The 21,225-nt window shown below is 48.9% G+C and overlaps 1 protein-coding gene, 1 long non-coding RNA gene and 1 pseudogene across 15 annotated transcripts in view; 1 reads left to right on the top strand and 2 right to left on the bottom strand.

The window, feature by feature from the left end:
* Positions 1–6,752: 6,752 nt before the first annotated feature.
* The window catches only part of LOC118144980 (zinc finger FYVE domain-containing protein 1), a 31,314-nt gene continuing 16,841 nt past the window's right edge, over positions 6,753–21,225 (bottom strand). For 2 of the 13 annotated variants that reach the window (XM_078335327.1, XM_078335325.1), the window contains 7 exons: positions 19,056–19,263; positions 17,992–18,180; positions 16,987–17,104; positions 14,919–15,089; positions 14,153–14,333; positions 13,462–13,575; positions 8,742–10,334 (listed from right to left, as the gene is read on the bottom strand). In XM_078335327.1, the coding sequence (XP_078191453.1) occupies positions 10,102–10,334; positions 13,462–13,575; positions 14,153–14,333; positions 14,919–15,089; positions 16,987–17,104; positions 17,992–18,053 (879 nt within the window). In that variant the 5' untranslated portion in view covers positions 18,054–18,180; positions 19,056–19,263 and the 3' untranslated portion in view covers positions 8,742–10,101. Of the gene's footprint in view, positions 8,381–8,741; positions 10,335–13,461; positions 13,576–14,152; positions 14,334–14,918; positions 15,090–16,986; positions 17,105–17,991; positions 19,411–21,225 lie in introns of those variants that run through there. The other 11 variants (XM_078335324.1, XM_078335323.1, XM_035260937.3 and 8 more) reach the window with 10 other exon arrangements.
* On the bottom strand, positions 8,742–10,337 carry LOC118144981 (high mobility group protein B3 pseudogene; annotated as a pseudogene). The gene has a single exon (XR_013521365.1). The product of XR_013521365.1 is annotated as a high mobility group protein B3 pseudogene (transcript).
* Positions 13,369–16,830, top strand: LOC118144982 (uncharacterized). Its single transcript, XR_008474476.2, has 2 exons — positions 13,369–13,467; positions 13,924–16,830. It is a non-coding gene; the product is annotated as an uncharacterized LOC118144982 (long non-coding RNA).

The following is a 21,225-nucleotide window of genomic DNA, read 5'->3' as shown; positions in this document are numbered from 1 at the left end:
GGTGTGCACCGCTACACTCAGTTAATTGTTTATTTTTTGTAGAGATGGGGTTTCCCTATGTTGCCCAGGTTGGTCTTGAACTCCTAGGCTCCAGTGATCTGGCCTCGGCTCTGGAAGTGCTGGCATTACAGATATGAGCCATTTGTGAGGCACTTTTCACCCTCACACTAACCCCATGGCACAGCTGGGGAAACAAGTGTCTTGAGTTAAAGTGATTTGGCAAGAAGGGCTGACCTGGAATTAAGATTCGCTCTTCCTAGTAGGGCATGGTGGCTCACGCCTGTAATCCCAACACTTGGGAAGGCTGAGGTGGGCGGATCACCAGAGGTCGGGAGTTCGAGACCAACTTGGCCAACATGGCGAAACCCCGTCTCTACTAAAAATACAAAAATTAGCCAGGTGTGGTGGAGGGCACCTGTGATCTCAAGTACACAAGAAGCTGAGGCAGGAGGATCACTTGAACCTGGGAGGCAGAGGTTGCAGTGAGCTGAGATCGTACCACTGCACATTCCAGCCTGGGCAACAGAGCAAAGCTCCGTCTCAACAACAACAACAACAACAAAAAGATTCTATTCTTCCCAACTCTGAAGCCCCTGCTCCCCTCACGGCGGCATCCTGCACTTTTTCCAGGCCCAGGTTAACAACAACGGGGAAGAGGTGAGAGATTTTTCTAACAGGGTAAACCCTCCTCCCCGCCCAACTCCACCCTCCTGGGCTGCTCTTCTAGTCACATGATCCTTTGCCCCATTTGACCCAGTTGATCTTGAGCTCATCCACTTTTTCCACATGGCTCAGAGGCAAGGGTGACATTTTTCTCATTTATTGTGGGAGAAAAGCAAGCTCTGCCAAGCCCAGAGTTTCTGGTCTCTCCTGTCCCAACACAAACCATTCATTCACAGTCTTCCTGCAATTATTCCTGGTGCTGGGTTTTATTTCTAGGAAGCCTTCTGTCCCTCAGCCTCACCAGCCCTTTGCTTTTCAGCCTAGAAGCTCAGGCCATTTGAGGTTTGCATGTTCGGCTGTGGGCATGGGGAATGCAGTGACTACACCTGGTTGGCATCCCATACCACAGCCCGGGTAGTGGGGAGGCCAAGAAGTGGGCTGAATACAGGCTCAGGCCTCTCTCTCCTTGCCCCCAAAGGCATTCTCTCCAGCAGGTGACTGGGCGTGACCACTGCAGTGCTGGTCTGAAACCAGTCAGTGGGTTCAATGGGAGGGTCGGCTGCCGCCGGAACACCCCAGCCCTCTGTCGGAGCACGTCCGTCTTTGGCGAGGTCACCCACTTCTCTCTGTTCTAAGAGCATCTCTTCCCTTCATAGCCCTCAACCTGAATTTCTAAGACAGATGTTTAGATGAACTCTCAATGGTAGCTTACATTTTAAAAATGTATTTGTATCTCCAAGGGTGCTGTTTCCTCCCTGAGATTGGAGCAAGGAGCCAGCTCTACCCTCAGCTTCTGTTCCCCCTGGAGAGGAGGTGAGAAGAGGAAGGGCTTCTCAGGCCTCCGCCCTTGCACTCCATACCAAGGAGTGCCAGGTTTGAAAGGAGAGGCTTCAGTTCCCCCCTGCTAGGGGGATACCAAGGAGCCACATTACTCAACCTCAATAAAGCACTTCCACAGTTATCAGCAGGGCCCCAGGTCAGCGCTGGCTATTTCCATCAAGTACAGAGCAAAGGCCAAGCTTACACCTGCAATCCTAGCACTTTGGGAGGCCGAGATGGGAGGATTGCTTGAGCTCAGCCTGGTGGATCATTTGAGACCAGCCTGGGCAACACAAGGAAACCCCGTCTTTACAAGACACACACACACATACAGAAAAAGAGAGTGTGTGTGTCTCTGTTAGGCCAGGGTGAAGTGCAGTGGTGTGATCTCGCCTTACCGCAACCTCTGCTTCCTGGGGTTCAAGTAGTTTTCCTTCCTCACTCCCTACTAGCTGGGATTACAGGTGCCTGACACCACACACAGCTAATTTTTTTGTATTTCTAGTGGAGATGGGGTTTCACCACATTGGACAGGCTGGTCTCGAACTCCTGACCTCTCCTCGGCCTCCCAAAGTGCTGGGATTACAGGTGTGAGCCACCATGTCCAGCTCAGGATGTCCTTTTTCAAGTATTTCCTCTCAGTTTATTAGTGCCCAAGGGAAAAGCCAAAGCAGGTGATAGATAATAAAGAAGGTGGGGCTTTAGAACACATAGCGTGTCAGAACTCTAGTGTGAGTGGAACGTGATCTATTGAGTCACCATAAGTAGCCCAGAAAGGAGCTCCTGATAGGTGAAGGGGGTATAGCTCAGTGGAAGAGCATTTGACTGCAGATCAGGAGGTCCCTGGTTCAAATCCAGGTGAGGCCTTTGACTGCAGATCAAGAGGTCCCCGGTTCAAATCCGGGTGCCCCCTTCCCGGGTGTTTTCTCACTGCCGTTTATTTTCTATTTTTAATTTTATTTATTTATTTATTTTTGAGACAGAGTATCGCTGTTGTTACCCAGAGTGGAGTGCAATGGCGCGATCTCACCTCACCGCGACCTCCGCCTCCTGGGTTCAGGCAATTCTCCCGCCTCAGCCTCCTGAGTAGCTGGGACTACATGCATGCGCCACCAGGCCCAGCTAATTTTTCTATTTTTAGTAGAGACGGGGTTTCACCATGTTGACCAGGATGGTCTCGATCTCTTGACCTCGTGATCCACCCACCTCGGCCTCCTAAAGTGCTGGGATTATAGGCGTGAGCCACAGCACCCGGCCTCTCACTTCCATTTAAAAGGAAATGCTGTGACTCACAGTGTCACCACAAAAGATTAAGGAACTTTTAACGTTCCTCCCATGTTCCAGCTGACCACTAGGACAAAAAGCCCCTTTAGGACCTCCTTTGTCTTCAATTAAGACCAAGTCCTAGCCAGGCATGGTGGCTCATGCCTGTAATCCAAGCACTTTGGGCGGGCAAAGCAGGGGATCCTCAGGTCAGCAGATCAAGACCATCCTGGCCAGCATGGTGAAACTCCAACTCTACTAAGAATACAAAAAAAAAAAAAAGAAAATTAAATCTCTGAGGAAATTCTAAATCTGTAAGTCTGAGAGCTGTGAATGCAATTTGGCTATCAGGTATATGTCAGTGTATATATAAAAATGTTTCACCGGGCGCCGTGGCTCACGCCTGTAATCCCAGCATTTTGGGAGGCCGAGGCGAGCAGATCACAAGGTCAAGAGATTCAGACCATCGTGGTCAACATGGTGAAACCCCATCTCTACTAAAAATACAAAAATTCACCGGGTGTGGTTGGTGCACTGTAATCCCAGCTACTTGGGAGGCTGTGGCAGAACTGCTTGAACCCAGGAGGCGGAGGCTGCAGTGAGATGAGATCATGCCACTGTACTCAAGCCTGGGTGACAGAGACTCCAGGCACAATGGCTCATGCCTGTAATCCCAGCATTTTGGGAGGCCAAGGCAGGCAGACCACGAGGTGAAGAGATCGAGACCATCTGGCTAAAATAGTGAAATCCCATCTCTACAAAAATACAAAAATTAGCTAAGCGTGCTGGCGCCCACCTGTAGTTCCAACTACTCAGGATGCTGAGGCAGGAGAATTGCTTGAACCTGGGAGGTGGAGCTTGCAGTGAGCCAAGATCGTGCCACTGTACTCCAGCCTGGCACCTGGTGACAGAACCAGACTGTCTCAAAGAAAGGCACAAACTCTTTGATGACATCCTTTGCCGTGGTCCTTCACCGCTACACAATTACAACCACTTTACAGGGTTTTCCCTCTGTCAGTTTTACTGTGGCCCATCCCTTCCCATAGTTTCTTGTTATCAACCTTAATTAGGGTGATCTGGTGTTCAGCACCAAGGGCCTTCACCAGCCACATAGGCAGGCTCATCGCAGTTGGGGGCAGCACACAAGGATGGGCCCAGTGCTTGTCTAAGATTTGACAGCTTCTTGAATTCCACGTGCCAAGCTATCGTGGATGAGGGTGGGCCTTCAGGACCTCTTGTAAAGCAGTATTAAGGTCCTTGACACCTCCAGCAGTCATGCTTTCCTGGGCCTTGCAGCAGGTTACGGGTGAAGCTGATTCTTGAACTCACCTGAGCCTCTGCCTCCACTACTCAGTGGCGGTGGGGAAAGAGCAGAAGCTTGTTTTTCATTAACAGTCACTGCACCTAAAATGTGCTCTAGGTTCCTTGAAAAAGGGTTAAACTTGGCCAAGAAGTTGATAAAGCATTTCAACCAGTTTGCTTGTTACCAATAATGTCATAAAAAGTAATATATCATCATCTCCAAGTATTTTTCCTTTTTTTTGGACAAGGTCTCACTCTGTTGCCCAGGCTAGAGTACAGCGGGTGTGATCTTGGCTCACTGCAGTGGCAGCCTTCACCTCCCAGGCTCAAACAGTCCTCCCACCTCAGCCTCCTGAGTAGCTGGGATTACAGGTGTGTACCACCTCACCTGGCTTTTGAGGTTAAATGGTTTCTTTTTATGTAGAGATGGGATTTTGCCATGTTGCTCCGGTTTGTCTAGAACTCACTTTGGCCTCCCAAAGCACTGGGATTACAGGTGTGTGCCTGGCCTTGAAGGGTTTTCATTTTGCCCTACTCCCCAGGTGACAATGAAAGAGAGCGAATGGGCAGGTGATTGTGACAGCAGCACTGAGCTGTGATAGACCCCTTGCTAACTAGCCCGGTGTCTGCCTGCTTATAGCCTTCTAGAGATGACGATCAATGGCACACACTGGTTACCAAAAATGCCCACAAATACTGGCCAGGTGAGGTGACTCATGCCTGTAATCCCAGCGCTTTGGAAGGCCAGGGTGGGCAGATCACTAGAGGTCAGGATTCCTGGCCAACATGGTGAAACCCCGTCTCTACTGAAAATACAGAAATTAAAATACGGGAAGAAAGAGAGCAGTTAGACGTGCTCAGATTTTGTACAGTAACTAAAACATCCTATTCATGATAAGAATTACAGATTACGACTGTAGGTTCCATTGTCTCTCCGTAATAATGGTAGGGCTGAAGTACTAAATGCAAATATAACTGCAACATTAGCATTCAATCAATTATTATTATTATTTTTGAGATGGAGTTTCACTGTTGTTACCCAGATTGGAGTGCAATGGCACCATCTCGGCTTACTGCAACCTCCACCTTCTGGGTTCAAGCAATGCTCTGGTCTCAGCCTTCCGAATAACTGGGACTGCAGGCGTGCACCACCATGCCCAGCTAATATTTGTATTTTTTAGTAGAGACGGGGTTTCACCTTGTTGACCAGAATGGTCTCTATCTCTTGATCTTGTGATCCACTCACCTCGGCCTCCTAATATTTGTATTTTTTAGTAGAGATGGGGTTTCACCTTGTTGACCAGAATGGTCTCTATCTCTTGATCTTGTGATCCACCCACCTCGGCCTCCCAAAGTGCTGGGATTATAGGCGTGAGCCACCATTCCTGGCCCTATTCAAAATTTTTTTTAACAATTAGAAGCTGTCCAGGAGCAGTGGCTGACGCCTACAACTGTAATCCCAGCACATTGGGAGTCCAAGGCAGCAGATTGCTTGAGTCCAGGAGTTCAAGACCAGCGTGGGCAACATGGCAAAACCCCCTCTATAAAATTTTTTAAAATGCTGGAAGCTTAGTTCCTGTCATAGGCTAGATCAACTTGCTTAATCTTTGAGCCAGTGAGTCTTTGTGTGAATGATAAAGTTACTGTTAGTGCCAACGTGCTACTGCCCTTGGCCATGAGAACCTCTGAGCCAATGGAAATGATCAAAGCTAAGCTTCTGGACAACACTAGCAAGTACCTGGATTCTTAACTTTCCTCTTTCATTTTTGAGATAAAGTCTCACTCTGTCTCAGGCTGGAGTGCACTGGCGCAATCTCAGCTCACTGCAACCTTCACCTCTTGTGTTCAAGCAATTCTCTTACCTCAACTTCCATGCATGCCAGCACGCCCAGCTAATTTTTTTTGTAGTTTTAGGGGAGATGGGGTTTCTCCATGTTGGCCAGAATGGTCTTGCTCTCTTAACCTTGTGACCCACCCCACCTTTGCCTCCCAAAGTGCTGGGTTAACAAGCGTGAGCTGCCACATCTGACCAATTCTTAACTTTCCACTTAAGGAAAAGCTACTGACCTTTCCTGGAAATATAAAAGAATCCACAAGCTGTGAAGGGGAAGGAAAACGGGGAGAAGCTCTACAGTGTGATGGTGGTAGAAAGGGTCCAAACCTGCCGGGACTCAGGCCAGCTGGGAGTGTGCCCAGCCACGCTGGGCTTTTGATCCTCTAGGAGTCAGCATCGTAGGCTATCAGATGAGAACACTACTGCACACCTTCCAGTGTGGTTGTGAGAATTAACCATGTGAGGCTTCCAGCATAGCACCAGGCACGTAAATATTAGTTCTCTTTGCTATTTGAGTTTCCACATAAATCAGCAGTTAAATCCTAGGGATGTGTAAGGATCCCACTGGGTCTCAGGAGACCATGTCATTCTCAGCCCCAAGCTGCCACCTCCAGTCACAGCCCTCAAGGATATGGTCAACCACTGCCTCTACCTACGAGCAAGTCTTTTAAACCAGAGAGTGATCAAAGGCCTTTACGTGGCATCGCCTAAAAATAGAGGGGACTGAACTCTGTTACTACATGTCAGGACAGTGGTTACTCCTGGTGCAGGGAGGGACCGGGAGTTCTTGGAGGACTCTTACCATGTTCTGTCTCTTAATCTGGGTGCTGATTGATTATGCAGTATTCAGTTTGAGAAAATCAAGCTTAAATTTAGGTGTATAAAATATAATAGTTTAATAGGTTTGGGTTATTTCTTTTTCTTTTTTTTGTTTCTTGAGACAGTCTCACTATGTTGCCCACGCTGGAGTGCACTGGTGTGATCTCGGCTCACTGCAACCTCTGCTTCCCGCGTTCAAGCGATGCTCCGGCCTCAGTCTCCAAGTACCTGGGATTACAGGCACCTATGCCTGGCAAATTTTTGTATTTTTAGTAGAGACGGAGTTTCACTGTCTTGACCAGGCCGGTCTTGAACTGCTGACCTCATGATCCACCCGCTTTGGCCTCCCAAAGTGCTGGGATTACAGGCATGAGCCACTGCGCCCAGCCTATAGGTTTTTGTTGTTGAGACAGGGTCTCACTCTGTCACCCAGGCTGGAGTAGAGTGGCGTCTCCCAGGCTCAAGCAATCCTACCTCGGCCTCCCAAATAAATGGAATTCCAGGCGTGTACTGCCACACCCAGCTTTTTGGGGTGTTTTTGTTTTCTTGGTAGAGACCGGGTTGGCTCGCCACATGGCCCAGGCTAGTCTTGAACTCCTGGGCTTAAGTGATCTGCCCACCTTGGCCTCCCAAAGTGCTGGGATTACAGGCATGAGTAACCAGGCCTAGCCAAGAATATGTATTTTAAATCCAGAGACTGAAAATCAGGAGGTAATACCCCATTTCTTATCTACCATATGAGAGGATTCCTCAACAGACCTTGACCCAATAGCTGCTAGAGTGAAACCTGGAGAATTCAGACTATGAAAACACTACTGCTGAGCCCAGCTCAGCCAATGCCACAGCTCCTCCGACCCCAGCTGCAGAAAGGCCTGAGGAACAGCTCTAAGTACAGGATAAGTGATGAGTGAGAACATGGGGGCCCTCTAGTCACTAGAGAGAATTCTGTGACCATCAGCTACTGCCTTCTCTGAACAAAGGAGTATTAATAATAGCCACAGAGCCCTGGCCTAGTCAGCACACTCATCTGGGGGGGCCGTGCTATCTACGGAAGGGCTGGGGAAGCAGGCCGCGGTCAGGGCACACACATCCACTCCACAGGACAATGGCTTGGGAGTACCTGGCTACGGTTTTTAAATGTTCTTATTTGTCAAAGTAATAGACTGCAGTATTTGCAGGTAAAATATGACCACCCTAGAAACATGACCCTTACTTGGCTTCTGCTCTGAAGGCCACCATCAGCCAGAGAGGGACGGTGGCCAGAGGCACTGATGGAGTGAGAGGAAAAAGCCAGCAGAGTCGAGATGCAGGAAGGTTCCTTTATGACGGCAAATTTGATGGTACACGGTTCTACAGTAGGGCCTAGTCACTGGGCCCCAGGAGGCAGCAGGAGCAAATCTGAGAGGGACGACACACTCCAGGGCTCATGTCACACGGATACAGGCACCAGGAATGACCGCCCACGTACCTCCCTACAGCTCAACCTGCCCAGCAGTTCAGTCACGAATTCTGCTTCATACTTCATGTCTGGCCACCGAAGATCAAATCCACCACGATGATAGGGTTTCAGCACAACAGGCTCTTTCCAGTCACGACAGTCAGAGATGTCCCGGCTCTTGAGGTGAAACCACAGTTCCTTTCTCTTGCGAGGACCAAAGAGATAAATGTTTTCTTTATGATCTGTTGAAATATGTATATAGACTTTAAAAAAACAACTAACAGTTAGTCCATTCTGTGCTCTATTTCCCTGGAAGGTTTCTCGTGATCGCCCCTCCGAGAGCTAGAGGGGTTGTGTGTCTGGGAACAAAGAATTAAGACACTTTAAAATCAGCAATGAGAATTTTAGTGAGACACTCAGAAGCGGAGGGTGGCCTGGAGGGGGTCGGGGGGTGGGAGGCGGGTGCTGCGACTGAGGAGCTGGGTGCCGCCTTTTGTGAAAGCCAAGTGGAGACAGAAGCATCGGGGCAGGAAGCTCTGCCAGGGAAGGCCCAGTTTCTTCCTTGCTCTTCCCTGGGGAATGAAGGACAGCACAGCCCCCGCCTTTTCTTTTTTTTTTTTTGACAGATAAACAGTTTTTTTATTCATCCTCCTCCTCCTCCTCCTCCTCTTCCTCCTCGTTGTCTTCATCTTCCTCTTCCACTTTTTTCCGGGCAACATTAGCAGGACCCTTTGCACCATCAAACTTTCCTTTCAACTTATAGTCAGCAACATCCTTCTCATACTTCTCCTTCAGCTTTGCCGCCTTAGTGATGTAAGGCTGCTTTTCACTGTCATTTAGGTTATTCCACATCTCACCCAGCTTTTTTGCCACATCTCCAATAGAGATGCCAGGGTTTGTGGATTTGATCTTGGGGCGGAATTCTGAGCAGAACAGGAAGAAGCCAGACGGTGGCCTTTTGGGGGCATTAGGATCCTTCTTCTTCTTGCCTCCCTTAGCTGGTCCATAATCCTTCATTTCCCGATCATAGCGCACTTTATCCGCCTTTTCCATTTCATCAAATTTAGATTTCTCTTTCCCGGACATTGTCTTCCACCTCTCAGAGCATTTCTTGGAAAATTCTGCAAAATTGACAGGGACCTCTGGGTTTTTCTTCTTATGTTCTTCTCTGCACGTCTGGACAAAGAAGGCATAAGCAGACATCTTGCCCTTTGGTTTCTTGGGGTCACCTTTAGCCATCCTGACTGTATTGTTTCGGCCCCCGCCTTTTCACTTCTCAGGGCTGAAGACCCGACCTCTGACCCTCCACCCACTCCGGTGACCTGCACGCTAAGTTGGGTGGTCTCTGACAAACAGGCTTAAGCCAAGAATTGGGATTGGACTCCCAGAAGACCCAGGTAGAATTCCCTTCAGGCCGTTTCAGGCAGCAAGGACCTGGGAGGCTCACTCCCCAGGCAGCTGAGAGGTGTGGAGGGAAGAGCCAGGGACAGTAGAGGCTTCCAGGGCTCCAAGATCAGCAGTGGAAGGCGCCAGCCACGTGGTGGCCATGAGTGTGGCTCGGCTCTGTGAGGAAGACCTGCTGCCGCTGCCACCTCATCCTGTGCTGGGGAGACCGTGCGAAGTCTCCGCAGCCAGCAGCAGCCTCGATACACCCCGAGTTCCTTTCATATGTATATATGGAGAGATGTATATACACATATATATTGATTGTTATTAACTGAAATAAATGCAACGGATCAGGTTCATTCCCCTCTGCTAAGAGTTGCTTGGTCCTCTGTCGTGAGGGGTTCTTGCCTTCGGGCCGGCCGCCAGGCTCACCCCCGCTGAGGGCAAGTGGCCCTGGGATGAGGAAAGGACAGGACACACACCACAGCAGGTGACCGGGAGGAAGGCCTACCTCGAGAGACTGTTTCTAACCCTGAGAACCTAAGGAATTGTGAAGGACTCGGACAGGGGCCTGGGGTTAAAGGTCACCAGGCTTTTTATTGCAATTGAAGCAGACTCGGACGGGATGGTCCCAGCCACGAGAAGGGACAGCCCGGCGGTCATGGGAGCACTCGTCACAGAAGCCCTGTCCGCAGGTCCGGCAGTGGTGCTTGGACAGCTTGATGCTGAACTCCTTCCGGCAATTGTGGCAGTGCAGGATTTCGTGGTCAGGCACCCAGTACGCAGGCCTGGCCGCATCCTTTACCAGACCTATGGCAGGGAACAATGGTCAGGACACCCAAAACCCAACACCCCAACTTCCAACTGGCAAGAGGGCATCCTCAGATGCTTACTGGCTTGTAATTCCAACTGCATACAGAACTGCTTACAGAGCTTTTTAAAAATGCAGATGCCCAGGCTCCACCAGTCACAGCCAGATCAGTCTTTCAGACTGGAGCATAGGCACTGATTTTCCCTTTTCTTTTTTCTTTCTTTTATTTGGAGAGAGTCTCACTCTGTCCCCCAGGTTGGAGTACAGTAGCATGATTTCAGCTCACCACGACCTCAGCCTCCAAGGTTCAGGCAGTCCTCCTACTTCAGCCCAAGTGGCTGGGACTACAGGCATGCACAACCACACCTGGCTAATTTTTGTAAAGATGGTTTTTCATCATGTTGGCCAGGCTGGTGGTCTCAAATTCCTGGCCTCAAGTGATCCACCTGCCTTGGCTTCCCAAAGTGCTGGGATTCTAGGCATGAGCCACCATGCCCAGCCTTTCTTTTTCTTTTGAGACAGGGTCTCACTCTGTTGACCAGGCTGGTCTCAAATTCCTGGGACAACTCCTGCCTGAGCCTCCCAAGTAGCTGGGATTACAAGCACGCACCCCCATTCCCAGCTCCTTGATATTCCCATCTATGAAGCTCTCCTTGTAAACTGAAAGGCGGCCATGTTAAGAACCCCTGGAGGAACTATAAAGACGTCTGGGCTCTGGAGTCAGACATTCTAATCCCTATTTTATGGAGAATGGGTTAATCATAAACTGCTGGATTAAGAAGGTTAAGCTAAAGCTGGGCACTGTGGCTCACACCTGTAATCCCAGCACGTTGGGAGGCCGAGGCAGGCAGATCACTTCAGGTCAGGAGTTCAAGAGCAGCCTGGCCAACATGGTGAAACCCTGTCTCTACTAAAAATACAAAAATTAGCTGGACATGGTGGCACATGACTGTAATCCCAGCTACTTGGGAGGCTGAGGCACGAGAATCACTTAAACCTGGGAGGTGGAGGTTGCAGTGAACCAAGATTGTACCACCGCACTCCGGTCTGGGCAATAGAGTGAGATTCAATCTAAAAAACAAAAATGAAAGAAAATAAATGGTAGCTAACCTCTCAGGGGCTTACTCATCTTTAACAATCCACCTTTAAGAGCTGTGATGAGGATGACAAGAAAGAACATGTCTGATACACTGGCCTGGGACTCTACACCTGTGGGCGCTCAGGATGAGAGCACTCAGTGAGCACAGCTTGCAGGCTATGCTCTGCTTCTGAGCCAAGGACAGTCCTTGCCTCTCCCAGGCACCCCTGAAGACAGATGCAAGCTGAGATTGAAGCCTGGGCAAATCCAGCAGTTCCTACATCATCTACTCTGTGAGCCCCAGTGAGGAAAGCTGCTGCAGGCCATTTTCATCACTACCTACTTCTGCTCACTCCCCTATAATCTGCTACGCTACCCCAGGCCTGGCCAGCCTTGCCTAAGCCCGCCACGCCCTGGGTGATTTCCTTCTCGCTTCCCCTCCCCATCCTGAATACATCCAAAGCTGGGTTGCTATGTTAAATCTTAAACTACTAACAGTTTGGCTGGTGTGACAGATTAAAGGCAGTGTAGACTCTCTGGCTCACTTTCCATGTTTGACACTCCTGCCCCCTCCCTTGAATCTAGGCAGGCCCTGGACTGCGGCAGACTCCAGGAGATGACAGCAGGGGTGCCTGCCTGCAATCCTAGGCCTTAAGAGATGGGAACATTTAGCTGGGCACCTTCAGCTGGGCGCAGTAGCTCATGCCTGTAATCCCAGCACTTTGGGAGGCCAAAGAAGGTGGATCACCTGAGGTCAGAAGTTCAAGACAAGCCTGGACAACATAGTGAAACCCCATCTCTACCAAAAATACAAAAATTAGCTGGGCCTGGTGGCACTTGTCTGATCCCAGCTACTCAGGAGGCTAAGGTAGGAGAATTGCTTGATCCCGGGAAGCAGAACTTGCAATGAGCTGAGATTGCACCCCTGCACTCTAGCCTGGGCGACACACTAAGATTTCATCTCAAAAAAAAAAAGAGAAAAAGAAACAGAGGGATGGGCAACTTCTACTTCCTGTCTCTTGGAACATTAGCTCCTGGAATCCTGACATCACTGAAGAAGTCCAGCTTCTTAAGTGCCAGAAAACCCACTGAAGAGGCCTGGAGAATACAGAGAGGGGACGAGGCTCTGCTCCACACAGCCTTCTCACGGTCCCTGCCAAGGCACCCGGCTTGTAAGTGAGGTCAGCTTGGAGTCTTGAGACCACTCCAGGCCCCACCCTGGATATCAGGTAGTAACTAGAGGAAATGCCGCTTGGAGCTAAATAATCATCCTTCCTGACTTCTAGATCTAGAAAGACATCCAAGATGCTTGTTTTCTTTTCTTTTCTTTTTTTTTTTTTTCTTTGAGACGGAGTTTCACTCTTGTTACCCAGGCTGAAGTACAATGGCGTGATTTCGGCTCACCGCAATCTCCGCATCCTGGGTTCAGGCAATTCTCCTGCCTCAGCCTCCTGAGTAGCTGGAATTACAGGCACACGGCACCGTGCCCAGCTAATTTTTGGTATTTTTAGTAAAGATGGGGTGTCACCGTGTTGACCAGAATGGTCTCGATCTCTTAACCTCAGAATCCGCCCACCTCGGCCACCCAAAGTGCTGGGATTATAGGCGTCAGCCACCGCGCCTGGCCAATGTATTTTTTTTGAGATGGAGTTTCCCTCTGTATGTAATCCAAGCTGGAGTGCGGTGGCGTGATCTTGGCTCTCTGCAACCTCCACCTCGCGAGTTCAAGCGATTCTCCTGCCTCAGCCTCCTTAATAGCTGGGATTACAAGGCCCAGGCCACCACACCCGACTCAAGATGGTTGTTTTAAGCCTTTATGGTTTAAGGTAGCTTGTTATACAGCACTAGATGCTGTGAGAGAATACCTTCAGAAATAAACATGAAACTACTAAGGCATTCAGCAGAAGCAAGCAAATGGCGATTTGTAATTGATTCCTTACCGCCTATCTCTATGTAGGTTGGCAAGCCTTTACGAAGTGGCAGCCCTGGGCACCCGAAACCCCTCAACCCAGATCCTCTACACCCAAGAGAAGCACCGCCAGGCCCACCTAGTGGTATGTCAATGGCTGTTACAACAGCTCCCAGAGTGTTCTGCACGGCCTCGCCCACCTTCCGAGCGATGAGTGTTCCGCCTTCATCGTCCACCTGTGCCTCAGTAACATCTGTAGGCAATAATGAGGGAAAAGCTGTCACCTCTAAGTCCTCTCCCAAATGCAAAACTCAGAAGCAACAGCAGAATGCTTCTGGATTTTGAACCCAAACACCACCGTGCTGTCCAGCAACCACTGCAAAGGTCTGCGCTGCAGGTCAGGGTGGCCCAGACCCTGAAATTCGATGACATCTGTCAGTCCTTTATCTGCAACCTTCTGGGGCTCCTTTATAACTTTCTTTAAGGCAGAAAGGTTCTAGGAGCAAAAACTAGTACCTTCTCAAAGGAGAAGACTGAACCAGAACCTTCTCAAAGGAGCAGCCTTTTCAGAACTCAGCTATGTGTGTATTCCCTTCCCCAGAAGCACCTCTGCAGCTAAGAAAGCAGGACAGGCTCCAGCCCCGAGGAACAGCACCCATGGGACGCTGTAAACAAGGAGCTTAGAGCCTGACTGGCCAAGACCCGAGGTAAGTGCTCTCACAAGGAAGATGTGGTTAGGAGCGGGACTTGGGGCATCTGGGCATCCAGTTCCCAGTGCCAAGGAGGGAGGGTCTCCCCGCCACCCCTGCAACTCCCGGGCCCCACGTTACCTAACTGGATATTCCTGGCTTCATAGCAGTTGTCGCACACCCGCACCGGGGCAGGGCCCCAGCCCCGCTCAGGCACTGGCCGGGTCTTTGATGAACAGCTGTCACAGAAGCCCTCCCCACAGGCTCGGCAGTGATGCTTCGTGTCGTTATCTTTAAAGGACGTCGCACACTTGTTGCAGCTCTGTTCCAAGCCCAAAACAAAACAGAGAGGCAGGTAGGTTATGGCACATGTCTGCTCAGCTGAGAAGTCGACCAGAGCTGGAGCAACCAGAAACTAAGGCACGTGGTGTTAGCTCAAGCAGGACAAAACTTTCTAGTAAGAGTTATCTGAGAGTGGAAAGGAAGCCTGGTGGGCAGCCAGTGTCCTTTCACTAAGTGTCTGGGTTCAAGCTGGGTGCTCTCTTGCTCTGGGTGCTGTCGCATTAATGGATCAAGCTGAGGCTGACCCTAAATAACCTTTAAAGGCTCCTTTTCCCCAGATTCTGTATCTGCATCCTCACACATCTAAGCAATATTAATTGGCTGCCACAGACAAGGAAACCATAAGCCAAGAGAGAAAATACTTGCAGGAAAACACGACGGGAAATCAGTGGGCAAAGAGGAAACTGGCCTTCTCAATGACTCCTACCCTTCCCAGTACTCACAGAGCTCAATGCACCGGCAGAAACGTTTGCGTCTCCCTCACAGAGCAAGCTTCGCACAGGGCAAAGCAGCGTTAAGCCGGATGGGCTGTGCCAGGGTGTAAGGGTACCGTGCCACACCATACCAGAATCTGGGAGTTGGGCCTCCAGTAGGCAGGGGCAATCTGGTCTGTCAGCCAGGAAGTCACAGCCTTGGTGGGTCCAAGGCTAAGCTCGGACACCGACTGAGCCATGAAGTTCATGCCGTCCAACAGGCGCTGGGCAGCGTTGTTATTGTCCTTCAGAAACCCGTCGGTCTGAAATGAAAGTGCAGGCTTCCATCATGCTGAGAAGGGAGTGAAAGGAAGGAGGAAGAGGGATGTCTGGTGAGTTACAAACTCACTGTGGCCAACTCAGAACCATTAACTCCCTGGCAGGGAAAAATGCACACGGACCAAGATCCCTCTGGCTTTATTGTCTTCAAAGCGACCATAAGACTTGACATGCAGCTGTTTCATTCAGGACTTACTAAGACCATATAATACAGGAGGTGACACCTCTTCCAGGAGGCCCCCCACCACAGGCTGAGTTAAGAATATTTCCTCTTAGTTCTTCCACTACTTCGACATCTCTAGGAATCCTATTTCTGTGTGTCTAAATACAATCTCCATGTGTGGATCTGACTCCTTATCAAACTCTGAACTCCCTGACAATAACTCTTTTGCATTTTTGTATTTTGTAAAGTAACCAGCTCAATTCTGGGCACAAGGTACATAACAATGTCCGTTGAAATGTAAAAGGGAGAAAGGGAGGGAGGGAGGAGTAAACACACAGCAGGGAAGGCATCTGTATTCTCCTCATTTCAAGTGCTGTGAGGAGTGCGACCTGAGAGTACTCTGCTGCAGTACTGTTTTCCTGGAATATAATCTAACCACCTTGCCTTTCTCACTCTAAGACCACGTGAAATTCTTGGGACAAGATGGCATAAACCATTACGCCAAGGAGGTGGGCTCCAATAATGGGACTACCATACAATAACAAATTTCAGTGGGCCTGAAAATTGGGAAAAAAGAGGAAACAATAAGGAAATCTCCAGTTTTATGGTACCTAAAAATCCAGGAAAACTCCGAAGGGACCTGCAGGTAGGAGTCCTAGGCTGAATGGTGGCTTGAGGAATCACCAAACAAGGACAATGACACAGAGTAAAATGATTCCCTCAGTGAAAAATCACTTGTCTTTTTTCCGTGAAAGGAGAAAGTTTTGGATTTGTTGTGATTTGTGGACAACGCTGAGTGTGCGCACTGATTTAATGCGGAATGGAGGCGTGATGTCACGCCCTCCAAAGTCAGAGTAAGAATCACTGAGGGGCTATGGGATCCCACTTCCTAGAATAAGCGCCAAGAAAATTTCCTAAAACAAAAAATGGCTTTCTTACACAAACATAGTCACTAGCATTTTAATGGTTTTTTTCAAAAGGTAGAAATAAAACTAAATAAAATAGTATTATGAGAAAAAAAAAAGGCAGGAAAAAGGCATGTAAATTATCTGCATCTATAAAAACATATATAGAAAATGAATGAGTAGAATTTGGAAAATATTTTATTGGCCAAAAGAGTAAACTAGATTTTTATTGCATTTCATTTAAAGTTGTTCTTTCTTCATTTATTTATTTATTTATTTATTTATTTAGTTAGTTAGTTAGTTAGTTAGTTATTATAGAGACTGGGTCACGCTTTGTTGCCCAGGCTGGAGGGCAGTGGCTATTCACAGGCACGATTTCCCCGTACTGATCAGTACATAAGTTCTGATGCGCTTCGTTTCTGATGTGGTCCAGTTCACCCCGCCTTAGGCAACCTGGTGGTCCCCTGTTCCCGGGAGCTCACCATATTGATGCCGAACTCAGTGGGACACCCGATCAGCATAGCGCACTACAACGCAGAACTCCTGGGCTCAAGTGATCCTCTCACCTCAGCCTCCTGAGTACCTGGGCCTACAGGAAGGTGTCACCGCACCTGGCTCCAGTTGTACTTCTAACATACATGCAAGAAGAAATAAAAACAACTAAAGGTCTAGAGACCAAAAAATCTCTGCAGATCATTTTTTTTCTAAACCACCAACATTCTGAAATTTACAGTTAACCTTAATTTTAAGCGAGTTCCAGTTTTCTACACACAAAAAACTGAACAACACAAGATAAAGGAAAACAGTTCGTACTCCAGGCCACACGTGAACAATCTCTGTCCGCACCACCGTATCCACAGGATCTTGGTTTCCAAACCAGTACTGCCGACTACGATAGACCACGCCACAGTTAGGACATTCGATCACATACCTACAAGGAAGGCAAATCAATACCGTTACCCAGCCAGCTGCCTGGGGAGACAAACACAACAGAAAACCTTTAGCTACATTGTTTAAACTCACCTAGACCAGGCATGTTTTGCGAGACCCATCCAGGGAGAGTCAGTGGAAGCAGATGTTTTGGGCACTACGCTGACTTCCTCGCCTCTCTCATAGCAGGCGTGAAACAGGGAACACTCTGCTAGCTTAGTTTTTGTCTTTTGGTTTTTTCTTCTTTAGTAGATATGGGGGTTTTACCATGTTGCCCAGGCTGGTCTCGAACTCCTGGGCTCAAGCCATCTGCCCGCCTCAGCCTCCCAAAGTGTTGGGCTGATAGATGTTAGCCGTCATGCCCAGCCTTCTGCTAGCTTTTCCTATGTACACCACACCCCCGACATCCATCCCGACTCTCCACAAACCATACCAGCTGAGAGTCTCAGATGGTGAGTTTAGCACCTCAGAAGAAAGGTCATTCCTCTAGAGAAGCCAGTGCCCCGAGTGGTAATGAACTGAGTGTGTGTCCATCCCAAGTCCCAAAACTGACCTTTAAATTATGTATCTGTCACAGAGAGGAGGACAATCCAAAACCAGTTTCCTAAAGAGCACGTCTGCTCTTAAGACTGAATGTTTGATGTAAATGACCCTTACATGCATACAAGCTCAACAAAACGAGAAAATAAGCTTAAAACAGTGAACAAAGGGACCCTCACCAATGAAGACATGTGGATGCTTTTTGTTAGAGCTGGAGAGAAGTTCCAGCTTGAATATCAAATACTTTGGCATGCAGCCATGGATGGCCCCAAGATGGTCTTGCCAAACAGAGAGCGAGAGTGGTCGGAAAGCCAGCAGCTAAAGCAGGGAGGAGCTCAGAGGACTCACCTTGCAAGTACAGACTCGGTTGTCATACTGGTGGGAGTATCTGCAGCAGCTCTGGGCTTCATGAGGCACTACTTCCTTCCCATGATTCATGCTGTTCTTTTTTTGTTTTTTTCTTGAGATGAAGTTTCGCTTTTGTTACCCAGGCTGGAGAGCAACGGTGCAATCTCGGCTCACTGTAACCTCCGCCTCCTGGGTTAAAGCAATTCTCCTGCCTCAGCCTCCTGAGTAGCTGGGACTACAGGCACGTGCCACCAGCCCAGCTAATTTTTTATATTTTTAGAAGAGACGGGGTTTCACCATGTTCACCTGGATGGTCTCGATTTCTTGACCTTGTAATTCACCCACCTCGGCTTCCCAAAGTGCTGGGATTAAAGGCTTGAGCCACCGCACCCGGCCAAGAAGCCACATCGACATGATAAGTTTCCTTTGCATTCTCTCACTAGCCTGCCATGTGTCTTCCCTCTTTCCTAGTGGGCTAGGACTGCTACACGAGAATCTGGAGCCCCCATAATGCTCACCTACTCAGAACCATACCCTCCCCATACGCTGCCTCCAAGGCTGACATTCCCAGTGTTGCCTTCTCATCGCGGCTGCGGGCTCCCGGGGCATGCCAGGGCTGCTCATGGCCATCGGGCAGGATGTTTACTGCTATTCCTACAGCTAATTCTGCAGGGTGCAGCCCAGAGGCATGTGGGTTTGACCTGCGGGAGTCAAGAGTAGCTTTTTACTGCATCTAATGAGGACATTTTAAGTGGCACTCAGTGTACACAGATCCCATCCTCTGGCTGCTAGGGGAAAAGTGCCGAATATTCCGTGTGGAGACACCCAGGAAAGTGATTTCAGTTCAATTACTGGCTCAGAGAGCCTGGAAGTCCTTTTCATAAAAGAAACTTATTTCCTTTTCTTGTTGAATTCTTAGAACTTAGTTAACCCTCCCTGCCTTTTCTTAACCAAAAACACTTTTCTAAGGATGGAAGATTGGCCAAAACTGAAATTAAACCTTCCTCCACCAAAAGCCCTTTGGAGAAGCCCAGTGTTGAGACCGGTGAGATGGTTTGACTCACCAGTGCCTGGTCCCAGGAAGACCTGCATCTGTACTTGGGGAAGCCAGCAGGAGAGGAGGGGAGGTTACTTCACTGAGCCTCTGCAGAAATATGGAAGGCTGGAGTTTGGAATCCTTGAACTTGGCCTTCTCAAATTCAACGGCAGATGACTGGGATTCTTCTGTTATTATCCAAAGGTGTGGGCAGGAAAGGCAGATCTTCTTACATACTGGAAGTTTTAAACAGTCTTTAGTATGCCTTTGTTGAGGTACCTTCCAGAATGTTAGAAACCAGCAGCTCTGGTTTCTATTATGGTGACTTGAATGTCAGATTTAGAAAGCCCAGTGTCAAGGAAAATTGGCTTTGACTTTGTAATCTAGGAGCAATGGTTTGTGAGATGTTTATTCTGTGTTAAAACACCTGTTTTTCTACCAAACAATAAACCAAGAAAAGAATCATGGTGTGGCATGCACTTCTGTTAATGACTTAGCAGATCATGAAGCCTGGGCTGCTGGGACCGGCTTTCATAGTCTTGCTGGGGAGCTTCCCTGGGCCCCTCCGGACCCATTCTGCCCTCATCATCTCTCCATCTCTACTCTGCTCTGGACTCGCTCGGGGTTCCTGGCTCCCAGCAGCCAGGTAGGTTCAGCCAGTGGGAAGCAGCAGCAGGAACACACAGGGCAACAGGAGAGGGAGGGGATCACTGGTTCCCCGGCTTCCTTCTAGCTGGTCCGTGGGGACCTATAACCAAAGACCACTGCTTCTATTGGAAAGCACTCAGAGCTGGGTTCCAACAACTGCTCTCCATTTGTCCCTTCAGACGTACACCTGGTCCTCACACCTCACTGTTGCCAGCCCTAGGATGCCTCACTAGGCAGACTCAGTTACCCACCTGAATGTTCCATACGTTTCCTGCCAGTACCCTGACTAATACAATGTATTCTATAAAGAACCAATTTTTTTTTTTTGAGACCGAGTTTCGCTCTCGTTGCCCAGGTTGAAGTTCAATGGCGGTATCTCCACTCACTACAACCTTCGCCTCCCGGGTTCAACCAAGTCTTCTGCCTCAGCCTCCCCAGTGGCTGGGCCTGGCTAATTTTGTATTTTTAGTAGAAACAGGGTTTCTCCATGTTGGTCAGACTTGTCTGGAACTCCCCACCTCAGGTGATCTACCCTCCTCAGCCTCCCAAAGTGCTGAGACTACAGGCGTGAGCCACCCCACTGAGCAATTTATTTTTTTTTTGAGACAGAGTCTTATTCTGTTGCCCTGGCTGAAGTGCAGTGGCATGATTTTGGCTTACTGCAACCTCCACCTTCCATGTTCATGCGATCCACCCACTTCAGCCTCTTGAGTAGCTGGGACTACAGGCATGAGCTACCACACCCAGCAACGACACCTATAATTTTACGACAGAAGGAACCAGAGTCTGGGGAGGGAGAAAGGAAGAACCTGCATTTGATAACCTTGAAAATAATATGGTGTACACATTTTGAAATGCTTTTGAATTTTCTTTTTGGAGACAGAGTTTCACTCTGTCACCCTGGCTGCAAGTGCAGTGGCACGTTCACAGCTCGGAATGTAGCTTGCCCAAAATGTGAAACCCTGTCTCTATTAAAAATATTAAAAAGCCAGGTATGGTGGCACATGCCTGTAATCCCAGGTATTCATGAGGCTGAGGCAGGAGAATCACTTGAACCCAGGATGTGGAGGTTGCAGTGAGCCAAGATGGCAACATTGCACTCTAGCCTGGGAACAGAGTGAGACCCTGTCTCAAGAAACAAAACTCACAGCAACACTGCTTTTACTAATGTGGAAACCGAGGCCCAGAAAAGCTGTGTAATTGGCCCAAGGTCTCAAAGCCCATTAATGGTTAAGCTGGAGTTAGAACCCAGCCTCTCCGGAAGCAGAATCAGAGCCTTCAGCTGCCTAAGCTCCACTGACCCTCCCTAAGGGCCAATAGGGTTTTTTGATTTGTTTTCTTTTCTTTTGTGACAGAGTTTCCCTCTTGTTATATAGGTTGGAGTGTAATGGCACAATGTTGGCTCACTGCCACCTCCGCCTCCTGGTTCAAGTGATTCTTCTGCCTGAGGCTCCTGACTGGCTGGGACTACAAGTGTGCACCACCATGCCCTGCTAATTTTTGCATTTTTACTAGAGACTGGGTTTCACTATGTTGACCCGGATGGTCTC

This window comes from Callithrix jacchus, chromosome 8 (genome assembly GCF_049354715.1).
Source record: "Callithrix jacchus isolate 240 chromosome 8, calJac240_pri, whole genome shotgun sequence".
NCBI lineage: Eukaryota > Metazoa > Chordata > Mammalia > Primates > Cebidae > Callithrix > Callithrix jacchus.
This window is presented reverse-complemented; position numbering and strand designations above follow the sequence as displayed.